This window comes from Taudactylus pleione, unplaced genomic scaffold, assembly GCF_031769625.1.
Source record: "Taudactylus pleione unplaced genomic scaffold, aTauple2 ptg001139l, whole genome shotgun sequence".
NCBI classification, from domain to species: domain Eukaryota; kingdom Metazoa; phylum Chordata; class Amphibia; order Anura; family Myobatrachidae; genus Taudactylus; species Taudactylus pleione.
The window spans coordinates 1,039,198-1,057,682 of NW_028285540.1; the positions used below are offsets into that span (position 1 = coordinate 1,039,198).

At 40.1% G+C, this 18,485-nt stretch overlaps 1 protein-coding gene across 1 annotated transcript in view; it reads right to left on the bottom strand.

Annotated features, from left to right (window-relative positions):
• LOC148453494 (C-type lectin domain family 4 member K-like) overlaps positions 1–18,485 on the bottom strand; it is a 108,785-nt gene that overhangs the window by 59,494 nt on the left and 30,806 nt on the right. Inside the window, exon 4 of the mRNA XM_088462049.1 lies at positions 17,149–17,505. Coding sequence (XP_088318175.1) covers positions 17,149–17,505 — 357 coding nt within the window. The remainder of the gene's footprint in view (positions 1–17,148; positions 17,506–18,485) is intronic.

Below are 18,485 nucleotides of genomic sequence, written 5' to 3' on the forward strand. Positions count from 1 at the left end.
AGTATAATGACTATACATGTGTATTATAGACATATATACTGACCCCCATAGCACACACTGTAATCACAGTATAATGACTATACATGAGTGTATTATAGAGCTATATACTGACCCCCATAGCACACACTGTAATCACAGTATAATGACTATACATGAGTGTATTATAGAGCTATATACTGACCCCCATAGCACACACTGTAATCAGAGTATAATGACTATACATGTGTATTATAGACCTATATACTGACCCCCATAGCACACACTGTAATCACAGTATAATGACTATACATGAGTGTATTATAGAGCTATATACTGACCCCATAGCACATACTGTAATCAGAGTATAATGACTATACATGAGTGTATTACAGAGCTATATACTGACCCCATAGCACATACTGTAATCAGAGTATAATGACTATACATGAGTGTATTACAGAGCTATATACTGACCCCCATAGCACACACTGTAATCAGATTATAATGACTATACATGTGTATTATAGAGCTATATACTGAGCTCCATAGCACACACTGTAATCACAGTATAATGACTATACATGTGTATTATAGAGCTATATACTGACCCCCATAGCACACACTGTAATCAGATTATAATGACTATACATGTGTATTATAGAGCTATATACTGACCCCCATAGCACACACTGTAATCAGAGTATAATGACTATACATGTGTATTATAGAGCTATATACTGACCCCCATAGCACACACTGTAATCAGAGTATAATGACTATACATGAGTGTATTATAGAGCTATATACTGACCCCCATAGCACTCACTGTAATCAGAGTATAATGACTATACATTAGTGTATTATAGAGCTATATACTGACCTCCATAGCACACACTGTAATCAGAGTATAATGACTATACATGTATGTGTAATATAGTGCTATATACTGACACCCACAGCACACACTGTAATCAGATTATAATGACTATACATGTATGTGTATTATAGAGCTATATACTGACCCCCATAGCACACACTGTAATCAGAGTATATTGACTATACATGTATGTGTATTATAGAGCTATATACTGACCCCCATAGCACACACTGTAATCAGAGTATAATGACTATACATGAGTGTATTATAGAGCTATATACTTACCCCCATAGCACACACTGTAATCACAGTATAATGACTATACAAGTATGTGTATTATAGAGCTATATACTGACCTCCATAGCACACACTGTAATCAGAGTATAATGACTAGACATGAATGTATTATAGAGCTATATACTGATACCCATAGCACACACTGTAATCAGAGTATAATGACTATACAAGTATGTGTATTATAGAGCTATATACTGACCCCCATAGCACACACTGTAATCAGAGCATAATGACTATACATGAGTGTATTATAGAGCTATATACTGACCCCCATAGCACACACTGTAATCAGAGTATAAAGACTATACATGAATGTATTATAGAGCTATATACTGACCCCCTTAGCACACACTGTAATCAAAGTATAATGACTATACATGTATGTGTATTATAGAGCTATATACTGACCCCCATAGCACACACTGTAATCACAGTATAATGACTATACATGTATGTGTATTATAGAGCTATATACTGACCCCCATAGCACACACTGTAATCAGAATATAATGACTATACATGTATGTGTATTATAGAGCTATATACTGACCCCCATAGCACACACTGTAATCAGAGTATAATGGACTAGACATGAATGTATTATAGAGATATATACTGACCCCCATAGCACATACTGTAATCAGATTATAATGACTAGACATGAATGTATTATAGAGCTATATACTGACCCCCATAGCACACACTGTAATCAGAGTATAATGACTATACATGAGTATTATAGAGCTATATACTGATGCCCATAGCACACACTGTAATCAGAGTATAATGACTATACATGTATGTGTATTATAGAGCTATATACTGACCCCCATAGCACACACTATAATCAGATTATAATGACTATACATGAATGTATTATAGAGCTATATACTGACCCCCATAGCACACACTGTAATCAGAGTATAATGACTATACATGTGTATTATAGAGCTATATACTGACCCCCATAGCACACACTGTAAACAGAGTATAATGACTAGACATGAATGTATTAAAGAGGTATATACTGACCCCCATAGCACACACTGTAATCAGAGTATAATGACTATACATGTATGTGTATTATAGAGCTATATACTGACCCCCATAGCACACACTGTAATCACAGTATAATGACTATACATGAGTGTATTATAGAGCTATATACTGACCCCATAGCACACACTGTAATCAGAGTATAAAGACTATACATGAATGTATTATAGAGATATATACTGACCCCCATAGCACATACTGTTATCGGATTATAATGACTAGACATGAATGTATTATAGAGCTATATACTGACCTCCATAGCACACACTGTAATCAGATAAGAGAAACCGAAAGATTGCATAAGAAAAGAGGTGTTTTAAACCTCTAGGATGGGGGCCGGCATGTATGCAAATTACTTGTGGGAGTTAGCCTATGGCAAGCAGGGGCGGGTGTGTAACAGGAACATTATATAAAGGGCTAGCAGTGTGGCCAAAGCCTCTTTGTTCCAGATTCCTCCAGGACAGGGAAGTGCATTTTGTCAGTTGTCATTTTCCTTAATAAAACTCTCTTAGTGCTTCTCCTTCTTCTCTTCTTCTCTCCTCCTTTTCCTTATTGTATTTAGTCTCTTTTCATTTACTTCATATCATTGCTTTTACTTTTCCTTTCTGTCCTCAATCACTGTCTTTTCTGATTTCTTGTTCTGCTGGGGGTGGGTGTAGCTATGTCCTGCCTAGTAATGAGCCTCCCCAGACCCTGGTCCCTGGCTCCACAGTGCCCCCATGTTATTAGGAGCTGCAGGTGTGGTTCCCCTATTGATAGTTCTATCCCCCCTCAGGCTGCAGCAGCTTTGTGGAAGGTGTGCCAGTGTGGGGGAGGGGTGCTTCCCTTCAGTCCTTAATGCCCCTGGTCAATATCATCTTTGTGGCTGCAGTGGCCAGCACCATAGGCAAATGCAGGAGGGGTTTATGAGTGCCTTGCCTGAACCCCCCCTCAGCCCACACCATGATGACTACAATAGAAATAGCATATAATACTAAAGTTGCATGTTTTTTAGGATCCCCTCAGTGTCACAAATGAAATAACTAGCACTACAGTCCCTGTTGATCTTTTAAATGTGTCAGCCAGTAGAAAAAGTTAAAAAGCCAGTAATGAATATTGTTGTGCACCAACTAGATCTGGAAAACATGCACTGTACGGGGTGCACTGATATGGATCACCTATTGGATCAATTATTAATACTGGATAATACACCATCCAGTACATAAGGGGACCAATCTGTGCATCTGTGTCCAGGACAGAGCATGGTTTCTTTTTCTGCCCTCTCCCAGATTCCCCAACTTGCTCATATGATCTGTAAAGGAGCCGGCACATGAAATAAAAGATTCAGCTCAGACAGGATGGCTCTACTTCTACATATAATTACTTACTGTGTCTGCTGGTCCTGTATATGCCAGAATTATATCATTCAGTACATTCGTATGATGTATTTTATAGATGGTCTAAGTGCTGATTATGGCTCTTACTGGTAGAAAACAGTTGCAGCAAACAGTGTCAGTATTATGCTGGGCATTGAGGTATCATTGGGGGAATAGAATGCTTTAGTGATGCGTTATCTGACAGTAAGGGGTAATGGCTTTGACACTGCTTTATTTATCTATAGCACCTAAGATCTAGCTTTTATCTCCTTTGAATCATTATTATCAGCCAATAGAGGAGATTGTATTATATACTGTATTCTGAGCATTTAACTTACAAAATAGACAGAATACATGTGCTACAGTGAATTTCTACAGGGTGCACAGCTTATTATTGCAATCACTGCCCCAAGCAGCTATCACCGGGAAGCTCCATTCTCAGCTATGCTCCTACTTCGACAAATATACATTGCTGGAGGTCACGCAGCCTTCACGTCCTGCCTATGAGGGGTACAACGCGTGCAAAGCAGCTAGTTCAGTTCGTCAGGGCTAACAGCAGGCGTCTGGGGAAAATGCTTCGCCTTTAATAATTCCACATTAAAATGTCGTTTTCGTCACCTCTGCTTGCGATGTGGTGGCAATCACCCAGTTGCCAAGTGTTTCAAGGGGGGTGCCCAGCAGCAGCCTGCACAGCCAGCAAAAGGCACAAGTGCTAAGTAAAGTTCCATCCCCTGTCCGTGTCACAGCGATAGCAAAATGGTTGAGTTGGTACCCGGTTCTGCAGGACGCAGAATTTTCGTTAAAAGGCTTCAGTTTTGGTTTTCGTTTACCTATTTGCAGGGATGTCGACACATATCCGCCTAGAAATTTGAAGTCTGCCTTTGAATTGCCTCACATTCTTAGGGAAAAAGTGGCTGGCGAGGTTAGCGCAGGCGCATTGCTGGGCCTTTTGCAGAACCCCCATTAGGGATCTTGTGAATTCCCCGGTGGGAGTGGTTCCCAAGAAAATTCCAGGAAAATAAGGGCTCATGCAACATCTGTCTTATCCGCCAGGCTCGTCAGTAAATTATGCCATACCAGTTGAGGTTTCCTCGGTGGTGTACCAGTCTTTTGACGATGCTTTGGACGTCATTAGGTGTTATGGTCCGGGCGCACTGATGGCTAAGATAGATGTTGAGTCAGCTTTTCGTCTACTTCCTTTGCACCCAGAGTCATTCCAGTTTATGGGTTTTTAGCTTGGACAACGGATATTGCATAGACAAATGCTTGCCTATGGGGTGTTCTGTGTCCTGTGCGTTTTTCGAGCATTTTAGCACCTTCCTACACTGGTGCGCGGAATTTATTTATTTAATTTTTGCGGTAGTCATGGAATAGCCCACTATCTCGATGACTTTCTGTGTGTCGGCCCTTCCGGTTCAGGCAGATGCAGTTATCTTTTGTTTTCTTTACGAGCGCTGTTTTTTCATTTGGAGTTCCTGTTACTGTGGACAAAACGGAGGGCCCTTCCCCTTGTCATTCCTGGGTATTGAGATCTGTACCTCGGTGGGTTCTTGTCGCATTCCTCTCGATAAGCCTGTCAAGTAATGCCATAGCGGAATGCACGGCTTCCAGTAGAATTACCCTGCGGCAGGCGCAATCCCTCCTGGGCCTGTAAAGTAATTGCAATGGGCAGAGCTTTTTCACGTAAATTGGAAAGGGCCACGGCTGGTGTCACTAACCGAGACATTTGCTACGTTTATCCTCAGAGATTAAGCAGGACCTCTCTGTCTGGGTCTCGTTTCTTCGGGATTTTAATGGCGTTCGGTTGTGGATGTCTCCAGCCACTGACAATTTGCAGCTGCAGCTGTTCACCGACGCAGCAGGCACCACGGGGTTCGGATGTTACCTTGATGGCTCCTGGTGCGTTGGCCGTTGGCTGGAAGAATGGGTGGGAAAGGGTTTGACTAAGGACTTACTACTTCTCAAACTCTTTCCCATAATGGTTTCCTTGGAAATCTGGGGGGAATGGTTACGCAATCGCAGCATCATTATCAGGTGTGACAACCTGGGCATGGTCCATGCGATACAATCAGCAACATGCGGCTTCCCTGCTGGTTTTGCGCTTGCTAGCGCAGCTGTGCTCACATGTTTGCGCTGTAACATCATGTTTAAGGCAAGACACATTCCTGGGGTGGAGAATGAGATAGACGATGCGTTATCACGTTTCCAGTGGGCTAGGTCCCGATCTGTGGCCCCTGGTGCTGACATTGTGCTTTGCCCCTCTTATGTTTGGCAGGTGATCGAGCCGGCATGGAGGGCTAAGCAGAACAGTCTTTAGCCCCCTCCACGTTGCGAGCATATCGGCAGGCATGGAATGAATGGGAAGATTATTCCCGTAGCAGCAAACAGGCAGGTAAGAGTCAGCATCGTTCGATGCTTTATTTTATTTGGAGTCTCCGTTTGGCTGGCAGATCCAGGGCTTCTGTTGCGCGCTCTTTGGGGGGCATTGCATTTTATTGTAAATTGAAGGGCCAACCTGACTTTACTAAAAGTTTTCTGATAGTGAAGGCTTTAAAGGGTTTGGCACGGGTCTCCCGGCCAGTAGCTGACCGTAGGAGACCTGTGGACGCTCATCTGCTTCCGGCAGTATTAGGGGCGGTTCTCGGAGTGGCTCTTACTGCGTATGAGGCGGTCCTGATTCAAGTGGTGTTTTCGGAGGCTTTTCACGGCACCTTGAGGGTATCGGAGCTGGTGGCATCATCCAAATGGGTTGATGCCGCCATGCTCCTCTCGGATATCCTGGTCAGTGAGAGGTCTGTTCTCTGTAGGATTCGGCAGTCGAAGACCGACCAGACTGGTAGGGGTAGGTGGATCTCGTTGGGTCCATCTAGGGACGAACAGATCTGCCCCGTGGCACTAGCTATGCGGTATGAGTTATTGCGGCCGGATGTTCCTGGTTCATGACTCATGCATATGGACAGGACTCCGCTTACCAAATACCAGTTTGGTTGGTTTTTGAAGAGGTGTGTATCAGTTTTAGGCCTCCCGCCTCAAGATTTTGGTACACACTCGTTTCTGATCGGAGCCGCAACTTCGGCGGCAGCTGCGGGTTTCTCGGCATCAGAAATTAAGGCCCTAGGACATTGGAAATCGGATAGTTATAAAGGTTACATTCGACCTAGGCATGAAGGCCCTTTGTTAAAAGTCATTTCACAGTCTGTTCTGGTTACGTTTATATTTTATGCTTGCCTGGTTTTTGTCTTGTCTCATGTACTGTCCTGTCTTGTCTGTTACCCCTGTCCGTCCTACTCGGGATTAGCTACTCGCCATTGCTGGCAATGGGAGTCTTGAGGGATTTTACAATTTTTACCTGAACTGACGGATTCAATTCGGCTATTCTCAATCATTTAATTAGGCCATAGTCCATCCCTCAGCAGGATTTTATTTTACCTCTTGCCGAGTTCACCTGTTTTTTCCCAATTCCCCCCCACCCATTCTTCCCCTTTGTGTCTTCTGTTTGTCTCAGCCACTTCAAATTGTAAAGTCGGCGACCAATAGAAAATTTTTCTTTTTGGCAGATACTCACTTATGTTCTATCAGATCCCACTAATACACCATAAAATTTTATTGTTTTATGACAATTACTAATTTTTTATTTACTGCTTTCCTCCACCTTTAGGATTGCTCTTTGACACGCAGGACATTTGGGTTATAGGCCACTCATATATTTTCTGGGCTGCTAGGTTTGAGTTCAGATCAAGCTCCAATTTTTGAATATTCAGCTAGGGTCCGTTGGATAGGTTCCAGAGGTATGAGATGGCATTCCTTTTGTCCTAAACTGTTAGAGTATGCAAGGCTTTTTGGTAGGCCACGTATTTTGGTGGCTTATTTAGGAGGCAACGACTTAGGGCAGAGGTCCACTGTAGAATTACGAGTTGATATTGTCAACGATTTGGCGAGGGTGCTATCGGCCTGGCCCTTGTGTAAATTAATTTGGTCTTGCATTGTACCTCGACAGGTCTGGCGTGGGGTTAGGAGTTTTCCTGCTAATGACGAAGCTAGGAAGAAACTTAATTTCGCAGTTGCCAAATTTGTGATGGCCAATTATGGCCGTTTCATTTACCATAATAACATTCAATTTCGATTTAGTTATATGTATAGACCTGATGGAGTTCATTTAACAGAGGAGGGTGTGTCATTGTTTATTGGGGATCTTTTTGAGGAGTTGGCGTTATTGGGGTAGTACTTGGTATGGTGGCGGTGCGGCGGTTCTATAAGCTGAACCTTGCTGTGGCGGGAAAGAACGGCAGGTCGCCAGTCCGGGTGCAATTATGATTTAAGGGCGCTCCCTTCGTTGACTGGTAGTTGGCTGTACCAACCTAACGGGGGGCAGTATCACCACCTAAACGGGTGGGAAGTCAAGATGGGGGTGAGCGTTACCTTTTGTTGATGATATGAGTTACATGGTTATGTGTATGCACTCTGGGCGATCTACGCCTGCTATGCCTTTTGTTGTTTGTGTGTGGGCATAGCAGATCTGGCTGATTTCTGGCCGTCCTTTCTTTGCCACCATACATCCTTAAATAAATAATAATTATTATTGCTCCAATAAATCGCCATCAAGTTATCTGCCAAATCCACGTCTCAGTGTCTTTATTTTATGTTAGTATGATAAGTGGTTTGCACACATGACAACACCTCATCCGATAGAAGGTTTAGAGAAACCGAAAGATTGCATAAGAAAAGAGGTATTTTAAACCTCTAGGATGGGGGCCGGCATGTATGCAAATTACTTGTGGGAGTTAGCCTATGGCAAGCAGGGGCGGGTTTGTAACAGGAACATTATATAGTGGGATAAAAGTGTGGGCCAAAGCCTCTTTGTTCCGGATTCCCCACCCTCCCTCCCCTATAAATTTTGGTATGTTGTGGGTTTGGTTTTGGGTGGCGGGAAAGAACGGCAGGTCGCCAGTCCGGGTGCAATTATGATTTAAGGGCGCTCCCTTCGTTGACTGGTACTTGGCTGTACCAACCTAACGGGGGGCAGTATCACCACCTAAACGGGTGGGAAGTCAAGATGGGGGTGAGCGTTACCTTTTGTTGATGATATGAGTTACATGGTTATGTGTATGCACTCTGGGCGATCTACGCCTGCTATGCCTTTTGTTGTTTGTGTGTGGGCATAGCAGATCTGGCTGATTTCTGGCCGTCCTTTCTTTGCCACCATACATCCTTAAATAAATAATAATTATTATTGCTCCAATAAATCGCCATCAAGTTATCTGCCAAATCCACGTCTCAGTGTCTTTATTTTATGTTAGTATGATAAGTGGTTTGCACACATGACAACACCTCATCCGATAGAAGGTTTAGAGAAACCGAAAGATTGCATAAGAAAAGAGGTATTTTAAACCTCTAGGATGGGGGCCGGCATGTATGCAAATTACTTGTGGGAGTTAGCCTATGGCAAGCAGGGGCGGGTTTGTAACAGGAACATTATATAGTGGGATAAAAGTGTGGGCCAAAGCCTCTTTGTTCCGGATTCCCCACCCTCCCTCCCCTATAAATTTTGGTATGTTGTGGGTTTGGTTTTGGGTGGCGGGAAAGAACGGCAGGTCGCCAGTCCGGGTGCAATTATGATTTAAGGGCGCTCCCTTCGTTGACTGGTAGTTGGCTGTACCAACCTAACGGGGGGCAGTATCACCACCTAAACGGGTGGGAAGTCAAGATGGGGGTGAGCGTTACCTTTTGTTGATGATATGAGTTACATGGTTATGTGTATGCACTCTGGGCGATCTACGCCTGCTATGCCTTTTGTTGTTTGTGTGTGGGCATAGCAGATCTGGCTGATTTCTGGCCGTCCTTTCTTTGCCACCATACATCCTTAAATAAATAATAATTATTATTGCTCCAATAAATCGCCATCAAGTTATCTGCCAAATCCACGTCTCAGTGTCTTTATTTTATGTTAGTATGATAAGTGGTTTGCACACATGACAACACCTCATCCGATAGAAGGTTTATAATGACTAGACATGAATGTATTATAGAGCTATATACTGACCCCCATAGCACACACTGTAAACAGAGTATAATGACTAGACATGAATGTATTAAAGAGCTATATACTGACCCCCATAGCACACACTGTAATCAGATAATAATGACTAGACATGAATGTATTATAGAGCTATATACTGACCCCCATAGCACACACTGTAATCACAGTATAATGACTATACATGAGTGTATTATAGAGCTATATACTGACCCCATAGCACACACTGTAATCAGAGTATAAAGACTATACATGAATGTATTATAGAGCTATATACTGACCCCCATAGCACACACTGTAATCAGAGTATAATGACTATACATGTGTATTATAGACCTATATACTGACCCCCATAGCACACACTGTAATCACAGTATAATGACTATACATGTATGTGTAATAAAGAGCTATATACTGACCCCCATAGCACACACTGTAATCAGATTATAATGACTATACATTAGTGTATTATAGAGATATATACTGACCCCCATAGCACATACTGTAATCAGAGTATAATGACTAGACATGAGTGTATTATAGAGCTATATACTGACCCCCATAGCACACACTGTAATCACAGTATAATGACTATACATGAGTGTATTACAGAGCTATATACTGACCCAATAGCACACACTGTAATCAGAGTATAAAGACTATACATGAATGTATTATAGAGCTATATACTGACCCCCTTAGCACACACTGTAATCAGAGTATTATGACTATACATGTTTGTGTATTATAGAGCTATATACTGACCTCCATAGCACACACTGTAATCAGATAATAATGACTAGACATGAAAGCATTATAGAGCTATATACTGATACCCATAGCACACACTGTAATCAGAGTATAATGACTATACATGTATGTGTATTATAGAGCTATATACTGACCCCCATAGCACACACTGTAATCAGAATATAATGACTATACATATGTATTATAGAGCTATATACTGACCTCCATAGCACACACTGTAATCAGAGTATAATGACTAGACATGTATGTGTATTATAGAGCTATATACTGACCCCCATAGCACACACTGTAATCAGATTATAATGACTATACATGTGTATTATAGAGCTATATACTGACCTCCATAGCACACACTGTAATCAGAGTATAATGACTAGACATGTATGTGTATTATAGAGCTATATACTGACCCCCATAGCTCACACTGTAATCAGAGTATAATGACTATACATGAGTGTATTATAGAGCTATATACTGACCCCCATAGCACACACTGTAATCAGAGTATAATGACTATACATTAGTGTATTATATAGCTATATACTGACCTCCATAGCACACACTGTAATCAGAGTATAATGACTATACATGAATGTATTATAGAGCAATATACTGACCCCCATAGCACACACTGTAATCAGATTACAATGACTAGACATGAATGTATAATAGAGCTATATACTGACCCCCATAGCACACCCTGTAATCAGAGTATAATGACAAGACATGAATGTACAATAGAGCTATATACTGACCCCCATAGCACATACTGTAATCAGAGTATGATGACTATACATGTATGTGTAATAAAGAGCTATATACTGACCCCCATAGCACACACTGTAATCAGATTATAATGACTATACATGAATGTGTATTATAGAGCTATATACTGAAACCCATAGCACACACTGTAATCAGAGTATAATGACTATACATGTGTATTATAGAGCAATATACTGACCCCCATAGCACACACTGTAATCAGATTACAATGACTAGACATGAATGTACAATAGAGCTATATACTGACCCCCATAGCACACCCTGTAATCAGAGTATAATGACAAGACATGAATGTACAATAGAGCTATATACTGACCCCCATAGCACATACTGTAATCAGAGTATAATGACTATACATGTATGTGTAATAAAGAGCTATATACTGACCTCCATAGCACACACTGTAATCAGATTATAATGTCTATACATGTGTATTATAGAGCTATATACTGACCTCCATAGCACACACTGTAATCAGAGTATAATGACTAGACATGTATGTGTATTATAGAGCTATATACTGACCCCCATAGCACACACTGTAATCAGATTATAATGACTATACATGTGTATTATAGAGCTATATACTGACCTCCATAGCACACACTGTAATCAGAGTATAATGACTAGACATGTATGTGTATTATAGAGCTATATACTGACCCCCATAGCACACACTGTAATCAGAGTATAATGACTATACATGAGTGTATTATAGAGCTATATACTGACCCCCATAGCACACACTGTAATCAGAGTATAACGACTATACATTAGTGTATTATAGAGCTATATACTGACCTCCATAGCACACACTGTAATCAGAGTATAATGACTATACATGTATGTGTAATATAGTGCCATATACTGACACCCATAGCACACACTGTAATCAGATTATAATGACTATACATGTATGTGTATCAAAGAGCTATAAACTGACCCCCATAGCACACACTGTAATCAGAGTATAATGACTATACATGTATGTGTATTATATAGCTATATACTGACCCCCATAGCACATACTGTAATCAGAGTATAATGACTATACATGTATGTGTATTATAGAGCTATATACTGACCCCCATAGCACACACTGTAATCAGATTATAATGACTATACATGAATGTATTATAGAGCTATATACTGACCCCCATAGCACACACTGTAATCAGAGCATAATGACTAGACATGAATATTATAGAGCTATATACTAACCTCCATAGCACACACTGTAATCAGAGTATAATGACTAGACATGAATGTATTATAGAGCTATATACTGACCCCCATAGCACACACTGTAATCAGATAATAATGACTAGACATGAATATTATAGAGCTATATACTAACCTCCATAGCACACACTGTAATCAGATAATAATGACTAGACATGAATGTATTATAGAGCTATATACTGACCCCCATAGCACACACTGTAATCAGAGTATAATGACTAGACATGAATGTATTATAGAGCTATATACTGACCTCCATAGCACACATTGTAATCAGAGTATAATGACTATACATGTTTGTGGATTATAGAGCTATATACTGACCTCCATAGCACACACTGTAATCACAGTATAATGACTATACATGAATGTATTATAGAGCTATATACTGACCTCCATAGCACACACTGTAATCAGATAATAATGACTAGACATGAAAGCATTATAGAGCTATATACTGATACCCATAGCACACACTGTAATCAGAGTATAATGACTATACATGTATGTGTATTATAGAGCTATATACTGACCCCCATAGCACACACTGTAATCAGAATATAATGACTATACATATGTATTATAGAGCTATATACTGACCTCCATAGCACACACTGTAATCAGAGTATAATGACTAGACATGTATGTGTATTATAGAGCTATATACTGACCCCCATAGCACACACTGTAATCAGATTATAATGACTATACATGTGTATTATAGAGCTATATACTGACCTCCATAGCACACACTGTAATCAGAGTATAATGACTAGACATGTATGTGTATTATAGAGCTATATACTGACCCCCATAGCTCACACTGTAATCAGAGTATAATGACTATACATGAGTGTATTATAGAGCTATATACTGACCCCCATAGCACACACTGTAATCAGAGTATAATGACTATACATTAGTGTATTATAGAGCTATATACTGACCCCCATAGCACACACTGTAATCAGAGTATAATGACTATACATGAATGTATTATAGAGCAATATACTGACCCCCATAGCACACACTGTAATCAGATTACAATGACTAGACATGAATGTATAATAGAGCTATATACTGACCTCCATAGCACACACTGTAATCAGAGTATAATGACAAGACATGAATGTACAATAGAGCTATATACTGACCCCCATAGCACATACTGTAATCAGAGTATGATGACTATACATGTATGTGTAATAAAGAGCTATATACTGACCCCCATAGCACACACTGTAATCAGATTATAATGACTATACATGAATGTGTATTATAGAGCTATATACTGAAACCCATAGCACACACTGTAATCAGAGTATAATGACTATACATGTGTATTATAGAGCAATATACTGACCCCCATAGCACACACTGTAATCAGATTACAATGACTAGACATGAATGTACAATAGAGCTATATACTGACCCCCATAGCACACCCTGTAATCAGAGTATAATGACAAGACATGAATGTACAATAGATCTATATACTGACCCCCATAGCACATACTGTAATCAGAGTATAATGACTATACATGTATGTGTAATAAAGAGCTATATACTGACCTCCATAGCACACACTGTAATCAGATTATAATGACTATACATGTGTATTATAGAGCTATATACTGACCTCCATAGCACACACTGTAATCAGAGTATAATGACTAGACATGTATGTGTATTATAGAGCTATATACTGACCCCCATAGCACACACTGTAATCAGATTATAATGACTATACATGTGTATTATAGAGCTATATACTGACCTCCATAGCACACACTGTAAGCAGAGTATAATGACTAGACATGTATGTGTATTATAGAGCTATATACTGACCCCCATAGCACACACTGTAATCAGAGTATAATGACTATACATTAGTGTATTATAGAGCTATATACTGACCCCCATAGCACACACTGTAATCAGAATATAATGACTATACATGTATGTGTATCAAAGAGCTATAAACTGACCCCCTTAGCACACACTGTAATCAGAGTATAATGACTATACATGTATGTGTATCAAAGAGCTATAAACTGACCCCCTTAGCACACACTGTAATCAGAGTATAATGACTATACATGTATGTGTATTATATAGCTATATACTGACCCCCATAGCACATACTGTAATCAGAGTATAATGACTATACATGTATGTGTATTATAGAGCTATATACTGACCCCCATAGCACACACTGTAATCAGATTATAATGACTAGACATGAATGTATTATAGAGCTATATACTGATACCCATAGCACACACTGTAATCAGAGTATAATGACTATACATGTATGTGTATTATAGAGCTATATACTGACCCCCATAGCACACACTGTAATCAGAGCATAATGACTATACATGAGTGTATTATAGAGCTATATACTGACCCCCATAGCACACACTGTAATCAGAGTATAAAGACTATACATGAATGTATTATAGAGCTATATACTGACCCCCTTAGCACACACTGTAATCAAAGTATAATGACTATACATGTATGTGTATTATAGAGCTATATACTGACCCCCATAGCACACACTGTAATCACAGTATAATGACTAGACATGAATGTATTATAGAGGTATATACTGACCCCCATAGCACACACTGTAATCAGAGTATAATGACTAGACAAGAATGTATTATAGAGCTATATACTGACCCCCATAGCACACACTGTAATCAGAGTATAATGACTATACATTAGTGTATCATAGAGCTATATACTGACCCCCATAGCACACACTGTAATCAGAGTATAATGACTAGACATGAATATTATAGAGCTATATACTAACCTCCATAGCACACACTGTAATCAGAGTATAATGACTATACATGATTGTATTATAGAGCTATATACTGACACCCATAGCACACACTGTAATCAGATAATAATGACTAGACATGAATGTATTATAGAGCTATATACTGACCCCCATAGCACACACTGTAATCAGAGTATAATGACTAGACATGAATGTATTATAGAGCTATATACTGACCTCCATAGCACACACTGTAATCAGAGTATAATGACTATACATGAATGTGTTATAGAGCTATATACTGACCTCCATAGCACACACTGTAATCAGAGTATAATGACTAGACATGAATGTATTATAGAGCTATATACTGACCCCCATAGCACACACTGTAATCAGAGTATAATGACTATACATGAATGCATTATAGAGCTATATACTGACCCCCATAGCACACACTGTAATCAGAGTATAATGACTAGACATGTATGTATTATAGAGCTATATACTGACCCCCATAGCACACACTGTAATCAGAGTATAATGACTATACATGAGTGTATTATAGAGCTATATACTGACCCCATAGCACACACTGTAATCAGAGTATAATAACTATACATGTATGTGTATTATAGAGCTATATACTGACCCCCATAGCACACACTGTAATCAGAGTATAATGACTATACATGAATGTATTATAGAGCTATATACTACCCCCATAGCACACACTGTAATCAGAGTATAATGACTATACATGAATGTATTATAGAGCTATATACTGACCCCCATAGCACACACTGTAATCAGTATAATGACTATACATGAGTGTATTATAGAGCTATATACTGACCCCCATAGCACACACTGTAATCAGAGTATAATGACTATACATGAGTGTATTATAGAGCTATATACTGACCCCCATAGCAGACACTGTAATCAGAGTATAATGACTATACATGAGTGTATTATAGAGCTATATACTGACCCCCATAGCAGACACTGTAATCAGAGTATAATGACTAGACATGAGTGTATTATAGAGCTATATACTGACCCCATAGCACACACTGTAATCAGAGTATAATAACTATACATGTATGTGTATTATAGAGCTATATACTGACCCCCATAGCACACACTGTAATCAGAGTATAATGACTATACATGAATGTATTATAGAGCTATATACTACCCCCATAGCACACACTGTAATCAGAGTATAATGACTATACATGAATGTATTATAGAGCTATATACTGACCCCCATAGCACACACTGTAATCAGTATAATGACTAGACATGAGTGTATTATAGAGCTATATACTGACCCCCATAGCACACACTGTAATCAGAGTATAATGACTATACATAAATGTATTATAGAGCTATATACTGACCCCCATAGCACACACTGTAATCAGAGTATAATGACTATACATGAGTGTATTATAGAGCTATATACTGACCCCCATAGCAGACACTGTAATCAGAGTATAATGACTAGACATGAGTGTATTATAGAGCTATATGCTGACCCCATAGCACACACTGTAATCAGAGTATAATAACTATACATGTATGTGTATTATAGAGCTATATACTGACCCCCATAGCACACACTGTAATCAGAGTATAATGACTATACATGAGTGTATTATAGAGCTATATACTGAACCCCATAGCACACACTGTAATCAGAGTATAATGACTAGACATGAGTGTATTATAGAGCTATATACTGACCCCCATAGCACACACTGTAATCAGAGTATAATGACTATACATGAATGCATTATAGAGCTATATACTGACCCCCATAGCACACACTGTAATCAGAGTATAATGACTAGACATGTATGTATTATAGAGCTATATACTGACCCCCATAGCACACACTGTAATCAGAGTATAATGACTATACATGTGTATTATAGAGCAATATACTGACCCCCATAGCACACAAATGGAAGGTACTGTTGGCAGCATCCTGTGCTCCAGCTGAAGTTTCTGGCAGGGTCTCCTGTGATCAGGCCGCAATGCTTAGAGAGTGGATCATTTGGTTCTGCATCTCCCCAGAAGGTGAATTGTCCCCATGTCTGACCTCCACTCCAATACCAATTACCCCAGAAACGGCTGCGTCTGAGGCCAAACCAGAAGCCATTACTGGGGGTGTAGCTGGATAACAGGGTCGACATCATTTGTTGCTCAGCAGAAGATGAGGCAGAGGCCAGGTCAGTAAAGTAGCTGCGGCAATATGTTCGAGATTCTGACCAAGTCTTTGGCATCTGTACCAAGTGCAGATTACCTGGGAGAGAGCAGACAGGGCAGAATGCCTGACAATTAGAATATGATCAGATTACAGGTATGACACATATATGGCAACGTGTACCAGCCTATACCATAACTGCACGGCTTTCTACATGTACAGGTCACAGGCACTGAGAGCGGTCCCTGGAAACCTTACAGGGGTTGGGGGCAATAATATCACCTATCCTGTGAGTATGATCCCAGGGACAACTTGTGCAGCAATTTACAGATTTCTACAGAAAGACCAGGACACAATGGAAGAGTTTTAACACTGTGGGGAACACACATTGGGGCCTATTCTGTAAGAGAGGTGGAATAGAAATGTAATGCTGCGATAGGATCGTTCTCTGCGGCGATACGATCGTTCTTCTATGTTCTATGTGCGGCGATAGGATCGTTCTTCTATGTTCTATGTGTGGCGATAGGATCGTTCTTCTATGTTCTATGTGCGGCGATAGGATCGTTCTTCTATGTTGTATGTGCTGCGATAGGATCGTTCTTCTATGTTCTATGTGCGGCGATAGGATCGTTCTTCTATGTTCTATGAGCGGCGATAGGATCGTTCTTCTATGTTCTATGTGCGGCGATAGGATCATTCTTCTATGTTCTATGTGCGGCGATAGGATCGTTCTTCTATGTGCGGCGATAGGATCGTTCTTCTATGTTCTATGTGCGGCGATAGGATCGTTCTTCTATGTTCTATGTGCGGCGTTAGGATCGTTCTTCTATGTTCTATGTGCGGCGATAGGATCGTTCTTCTATGTTCTATGTGCGGCGATAGGATCGTTCTTCTATGTTCTATGCACGGCGATAGGATCGTTCTTCTATGTTCTATGTGCGGCGATAGGATCGTTCTTCTATGTTCTATGCGCGGCGATAGGATCGTTCTTCTATGTTCTATGTGCGGCGATAGTATCGTTCTTCTATGTTCTATGTGCGGCGATAGGATCGTTCTTCTATGTTCTATGTGCGGCGATA